The sequence below is a fragment of the Alosa sapidissima genome, chromosome 20 (genome assembly GCF_018492685.1).
Source record: "Alosa sapidissima isolate fAloSap1 chromosome 20, fAloSap1.pri, whole genome shotgun sequence".
Lineage (NCBI taxonomy): Eukaryota > Metazoa > Chordata > Actinopteri > Clupeiformes > Clupeidae > Alosa > Alosa sapidissima.
Window position 1 is genome coordinate 28,421,116 of NC_055976.1, and position 7,500 is coordinate 28,428,615.

The following is a 7,500-nucleotide window of genomic DNA, read 5'->3' on the forward strand; positions in this document are numbered from 1 at the left end:
ATCGTAATTGATTATGATGATTTATGATGGTGATACTATAATAACATATTAATAACATAATCAATTTGGGTCATCTGATTGCGCCTCGTTGAAACGGAAAGTTCGGTATTTATTCCCTGTTTAGGTCGAATATGTTTGCTTTATTAAGCAGAATCATTTTGAGCGTGCTGGAAAATCTGATGATGGCTCTAGTTTTACAGACATTCATGCCTCCCGTGGGAGAGACAGATGATGGCACCGAGAGGCGCTCGAGAGATGTTCCCTATTAAGACTCATGTGGAACTCGGCTGCGGAGAAACCGTTTTATCTCCGTTATATGGAGGCCCCGGTTCCAACGAGGCTCTCCCTGCAGTTTGGTTGACAGCAGCCAGAGAGCCTGAGAGCCGAACCATGGAGCCGAACACGGAGCGGGAGCAGAGCTCGTGCTAGAGTAAGCAGAGAAAGTTAGTGTTCTCAGTGGGGAGCCCCGCGAAGCGATGCAATATAATACGCCGACAATTTTCAGTACTGCCTTGGACGGTCATTGAATTGGTTTACTTTGGCTATTAATATCCGTGGGTCCGAAAACACTGCTTTAATCCGTTTTAGTTTTATCGCACTGTTATAGCCAAGCCGTGTTCTTCAGCAAAGAAGGCTTACCACGTAACACGTCTGGGTTAATGGCTTTAGTACGCTATTGAGTTGATAGACTGGGCCCTACGCAGCGCTGTGTTTTCGTTAAAACGAATGCAAGTCATATTTAAGTCACAGAAACATGTGGTGGTGTTTAGGTGCTGTGTTTTAATCCGACATTTAACTCATTAAAAGGGCTTAGGCATACTCTTCTTCTTTGATGCGGGTGCTGTGTGTGTGTGTGTGTGTGTGTGTGTGTGTGTGTGTGTGTGTGCAACGAGTGTGTGTGTGTGTGTGTGTGTGTGTGTGTGTGTGTGTGTGCATTCAAGCATGTATTTATGTGGGTGTGTGTTAACGTAAACGTTATTGGTTGAAATCTGAAAATGACAGACAGACCACAAATAACCGTCTTGTGAATGATACCTAATTGTTTGCAATTCTGCAGAAAATGTGAGGTCATTTCATGCGGCTTTGTGTGTTTCTGTGGCGGCTGCGTACAAACAGTAAACACTTTTAGATAATCGTATCCAATCGTAGGCCTATAGTGCAATCCTGCCTGCCCATAGATATTAACATTGACCGAAGTTACTGACATATTGACAACGATTCAATTTGTAATTTCAATAAGGACCGTTGTCTGTTGTCATGAATTTGTTTCTCATTAATGGTCCCTGAAATTGTTTGTGATTGCATTATTTTAAAAACTGTAGCCTAATGTGTGAGCCTGTCTGGAGACCCTGGTCTCCTACAGAAAGCATAAATCATATAGGCCTAACTGGGGGCGGCTGCACATGACACCTAACCACCGCTGTCAGTCAAAATCCGAATATCCTTGATGGCCTTATGTCTGAAACCAATTTGGAAATAAAGTGGGCACGCGGGTGGCGCAGGCGGACTTCACTCGCTGTGGTGTGATGTCACCATTTTAGAAACAAGATTAAACCGAATCCTACCAGTCACAACCTTTGTGAAGGTTAAAGTCGTAGGCTATATACGTTTAATGACAGAACTGCATTTTATTAGACGAAATTAACTCCTCCTATATACTCACATATAATTTATTGGTGGAAGAATACATAGGAAGTGTCTAAGAGTAAATGTGGCCTATATAGAGTTTATTCAAAGGCAGAGCCCAATTAATTAAATAAAATAATTATTGTACGGCACTAACCCAGCTCTCGCCAGGCTGTTAAAACCTCGCTTCTTGTGTGACAGTGTAGTGTAGCCTTATGAACACTATGTAATACAATTACAAACACTATCAAAACAAATGTACTTTCTCGTGTGTTGATCTTATATGGGTATCAGTGGGAAATAAAATACGAAATATATATATAAAAAAAACAATGAATCGCTTGACAATTTCTGGCACCAACCGATCGGAGGCCAAATAATAAATAAAAAAAGAGAGAAAGAGCAAATGTCGAGGTGCTTCCCGTGGTCCGGTCCGGAGAGCCTATCTTCCCGTCCTAATGGAGCATAGCGAATTGACCATTAAATCGTCCCCATTGGGCTGTCCTTCGCATTCAGTCAGTTATATATTCATATCCTAATTACATTAATGTCATGTGTTAAGCCCTCTGCCCCAACGTAGAGATTTCCAACAAAACCTGCTGATAACACAGAGTCTTTCTTCTGAGAAGAGGTCTGACCTTTGCCCATCATCGGCTCTATAATAGCGTAGATCTCTTGACTTGTGTCTGGAGACTTCTGGCTAACATAACGCGAGTGAGACCTGGGTTGCATCTCTTCAAGAAACAGGCCGTTTTGTGTTCCTCCTCTAGACCTTAAGGGGTCTTTTTTAAACGTTTGGTCAGCGAGCTGGTTTCTGGAAAACATCTGAATCATTTTCTAACCAAGCCCAGCTGCGCAGTGGATGTGTGCGTCTGTGCGTGTGAGAGAGTGACTGGTGTGTGTGTGTGAGTGTATGTGCGTGTGTGTGTGTGTGTGTGTGTGTGCGTGCGTTGGTTTTGTATGGGGAACGGGGAGAGAGTGTGAGAGTGTTTGCCTCGCCGTTGCTCTCCAAAAAGGAAAGAGTAGGGCGGAAGAAAAAAAATTGGACGTGTTTTTCCCCCGTAACTTTTTTTAGACATGAACGCGGAGACGTGCGTTTCATACTGCGATATGACATCCATGGATTCATATTATAGTTCACCCGCTTCACAAGGTAGGGATCACCAAGCCAATCCGTTTAGGGCATTTCAAGCCAGTGACACCAAATACAGCCCCTCTTTCCTGACCAACAAAGGTCAACCGTACGGAGAAAAGTCTCGTAGCCCGTTCCAAGCGGAATGCCAGCCCCTGGACAACAACACTGGGGAAGGCACCTACAGCAAGTACCAGCATTACATGCAGAGATCGTCCTGTAAAACTCCCCCTGAAGGAAGCAAGCTGCACACGGACAGCGGACACAACGGAGGACTCGGGTCCTGTTATGGTGAGTTTTCCCCCGCCGAGATCATGACTTTAAATCTTTTTAAACGCTGACACTTTGCGACAGACTTCAAGTTCTACGCGGAGACCTGAAAGTGATGTAACCTATAGAAGAGCAGCGTTGTCGTTTCAAAACATCCTCTAGGTAAACGGAAATCCGAGATGTGAAATGGACTGAGGCAAATCTGCGGCTAAGGTGGTTTGTCTTTTCTGGACACCGCTCCACAGGCGGGTGGGCTACACTTGTGTCCGATGCTCTTTTGTTCCAAGCATTTTTCAGCCGTTTTCGTATAACTGCGCTTCGCACGTGAGGAACGTTGTGTTCTAGCACAGAGAAGCCAGTTGCGTTTGATTCCGGCGTCATTGGGGCGGCTTTTTCTCCGTTATGTGGGTCATCACTCGGGAGCTCCTGTCGCTACTGCAGCATTTACCGACTGAATGAGCTGGACTTCACAACTTACTACCAATATTACTGCCCAATCTAGCCCGGTAACACAATTACGACGAGGCATAACCTCGCTGACTATTAAATTTTCTCTTTGACGATTCAATTAAATTATATTTAATGCGATAATCTGCATTACAATCCTTAATATTGGTGCTGAATCGGACAATTGAATTAACACATTTTCAGTTTATGACTGTGGCGAGCTCTCTTTAGCAAGTTTGTCGAAAGATACTAGAACAATTCCCCATGCAATGGGAGGGCACACTCAGGGAAATGGTAGAGAGTAAAGTTTTGTCGAACCTCAAGCGAAAACTGTCCCAAATTGGGTGAGCTCTTGCGCAGCAGCATTGAGCTGTAATACAGGGACATCAGAAGGCTTTACAACCACCTCTCTATTGAAAAAAGCCAAGGTTAAGTTAACAATCCATCCATCACTCAGCGACTCTCTCTCTCTTTCTCTCTCTCTCTCTCTCTCTCACACACTCACACACACACACACACACACACACACACACACACACACTTGAACCCTCTATCATTTCCCCCAAGTGAATTGCTGCTTAGGGTTCGGGCCTACTCAAAATCAACATTTTTTTTCTATCCCAGCATTACCTTACCTCCACTGACATTAAACAGACATTAATATTAGGAGGGAATCGAGACCGCCTGCTGCCATTGACAGGACTCCATCTGCGCTCTCTTGCGCGCCAACAGTAGCCCGGTGTTCCTTCGAAGAGTAGCCCAGGCTAAAGACAACAGAGGTTGATTCATGGGCAAAATAATTACTCGAACTTTACACCCTACACTCGAACCAGTAGCTCATCCTCTGTCTTATAATGGGGAAGGAAGACAATAAATTGAACACGAGCCCCGTATCGATCAACTGCTCACTGGCACACGAGCAAACTGTGCGCGCGCGAGGTCAGCGGGTGGCCCAGGATGTGGAAAATGGCTCCTTGAGGCCGAACCCCAGGAGTCGTGTCTCCACTGCAGCCAAAAAAACAAAACGATCGCATTTCAAGCACATGTAATGCCACCATCACCATTAGAAATGGATGTGAACCCATTGAAATTGATGTGAACCCATCATCGAAAATTCTAATCATGCAAATATTGAGGATAGTATATGATTTGGTCTGATAACACATTTAATGAGCTCACCACCATGCAGTTTTGTGTGGATGGCAGGCCCCAGTGGATGCGTCAGTGGCATTTGGATTAGATTTGGTTCCCGGATACCGTGGCGCATGAGAGCAGAGGACCTACCGGGGTAGCAGTGAGAGCAAGGGCATAATGGGCTGACAAACGCTTCAGCCTGGCCATAAACTCGCGCTGTAAATGTTTGCTTTCTTTAGTTAAAAGACTTTAAACGCGCTTTAGATAACGACAACAGGCCTCCACTGTTTTGATTTTTCTCTGAGATCTTAGGCTAAATACAACGTTTTTTGCCTCTTGCATATGTTAATAATAATAGCTAGAATACCATTAGCACATGTAAATAAAAATAACTAAATTACCACTAGCTCAAATAGTAGTAGTAGTACATTAGTAATAACAACGTAAGCCTAAACGGTGAAAATGTTGCGTAATTATGACAGCATTAAAACATGACTCTCTAATAAGAACAACTACAACTATAATAACAATCATATTATTTTAATAATAACAATATGTACGCACGGTGCTTTACAGTGAATAGGAGAGTAGCGGGATGTCCGCCACGGAGCTCAGGGCCTAGACAGACCGGCCTTAAGACTGACTATCCCGGGGAGGATCTGCCTCGCCCGCTTAAAAAAACCCGACCATTTGTCTTCCACGTGTGGAACGGGATTTCTCCGAAAAGAAAGTTTGATCTCGTTACATCTGGCTTCCAAATAACATATTCCATGTGTAGCCTATGCGCGAGGGGATTAGAAAATCATAACCCCGCTTCCCGTCGCCTTAAACGCACGCGCTCCTAGGGCCGTGGAAGGTTCTGCGAGTCCTCTGCGCGCTGATAAAAGCCTAAATGTACAATGCAATAAATATCACGTTAGTTAAATTTGATATGCAGGTTTTTGAATAGTCTAAACAAATTAAAACATGGGGAAGTTTTACAAGGAATGAATGGATCTATAGATCGGCGACATAAATCTGTCAGTTGAATTTGGTCTGAATGGAAAATGTGGTGATGGGGTTGTAAAGTCACTTGAGAAAGCCGCAGCACTCAGGAACTCGTTTCCCAAGCCGGAGTTCGCTTCGCTCTGTCACTTTAAACGGGCTAGCGCCTGTTAGTCCACACCGACATGGTTTTGAAAGCAGCGCGAGAGTCCGACCTTCACGTCAGGTTGATTATTGTTTGCGGGGAGGAGGGTGATTAAGCCGGCCAGACGCTTTATGGAGGAGGGTGATTAGGCCGGCCAGACGCTTTATGGAGGGATGGACCAGAAGGAATGGCGGATAGACGGAGAGAGATGAAGGAGCTGTGTGATGAATGAAAGTTAACAAGAATCAGTAGAGTGGTTTAGGATAAATGAAAAAAATGTATACCCCGTTTGACAACGTATATTCAATAATAATAATAATAATAATAATAATAATAGACATTTTGTAAACAAAAAATGCTGGAGCCGTTCTTTTGTATTTAAATATATTATTAACATATCAGTAACATCTAATTATATTCATTATTATTATTATTATTATTATTATTATTATTATTATTATTTAGTCTATTATTATTATTGTCGTCGTCGTTGTTGTTTGTTGTTGTTGCTATCGTTGTGTTAGAGGAGGCTTCGATTTTGCAAGTGAAAAAACTAATTGGAAAGAATGTTTTATCTAAATAAAAAATGCGCAGGCTATGTTTAAATCTGATATATACTTGCTGTTAATGAAATTGATTTTAAGGGCGCAATTAGAGACAGTGGTTCACGTGGATAAATGGCGATGTGAAGACAATGTTCAGTCGCAGATATGTAGGCCTAAACACCTTAAACAAACATTTATAGGCTATTATTTCTCCACATTTGACATACGAGATCGTTTAAACTCTCCACAAGCAAAACAATAAAGTATTATCAACTCATATTAGATGTTTTTAGGCAGTAAGCCTATATTATTACAGTAACATCAGCGATAACAACGTATGTCCCAAGGCCATTACTCTAATCCGTGTTCATTCAAATAGGGTAAACATTTATTTCACTAACAAATTCAAAGTGGGGATTTTTAAAACACACTATTATGTTTGCAGTGAGTTTCGATAGATTAATTTCAGGTAACAAGATCCGACCATTAGTACGCAACACTTGGCCTAAGTGGAGGAAAAAATAAGTTTAGAGTCCAGTGGGGGAGGAAATGTAGAAAATTACCTTTTTGAAAGAATATATGAAGGGATCAGCGTAATTGATCTAGAGGCACACTCTGGAGTCAAGGCACCGTCTTTAAATTGGAAACACATTGGCGCCGTTTCCCCAACCTGTTAAAAACCCAGCAGTTTGAACATTGCCCCAGTACCGTTATGAAAGCGCACGATGCGTTTTTGTCATTGCGGCCAGGAGTAAATGTTAGTTCTAAAAGTCGCACGAGACTTTCTAATGGTATGATCCAGGCGCACGCAGTGATAACAGCACATCTCCCATTCGACCGGATTTAAGAGTTTCTTTTTTAGTGTTTCGGGGACTCATGAGAAAGGAATGGCGTGTCCTGTGGTTGGCCAGGAACGAACATTAAGGAGTCGACGAGAGAGAGAGCTCTTCCTAGCCAAGCCAGCGATTTTATTCTCATATTTATAGCTCTTAAGCTGGGGCATTTTGAATTACGACCGATGTCGGCTTTCCTCGGTATGCCGAGTTCCTGTGCTGCTTTGACTTTGCGGCGTTTCACTATATGAGGCCTGGCCTCTTTGAAGATAATATTCCCGACGCAGTTTGGAGAAGACCTGCGGGGAGTTTGTTGATTTTAGTATTGGACTGAACTCTTAGATGACCCATTGATTACATCCCCTAACAGCTGAAGTTTTAAGA

At 43.0% G+C, this 7,500-nt stretch overlaps 1 protein-coding gene across 2 annotated transcripts in view; it reads left to right on the forward strand.

Annotated features, from left to right (window-relative positions):
• The first annotated feature begins 2,438 nt into the window (after positions 1-2,438).
• LOC121694891 (homeobox protein aristaless-like 4) overlaps positions 2,439-7,500 on the forward strand; it is a 43,670-nt gene continuing 38,608 nt past the window's right edge. For both annotated transcript variants that reach the window (XM_042075295.1, XM_042075294.1), the window contains exon 1: positions 2,439-3,049. In XM_042075295.1, coding sequence (XP_041931229.1) covers positions 2,704-3,049 — 346 coding nt within the window. In that variant the 5' untranslated portion in view covers positions 2,439-2,703. The remainder of the gene's footprint in view (positions 3,050-7,500) is intronic.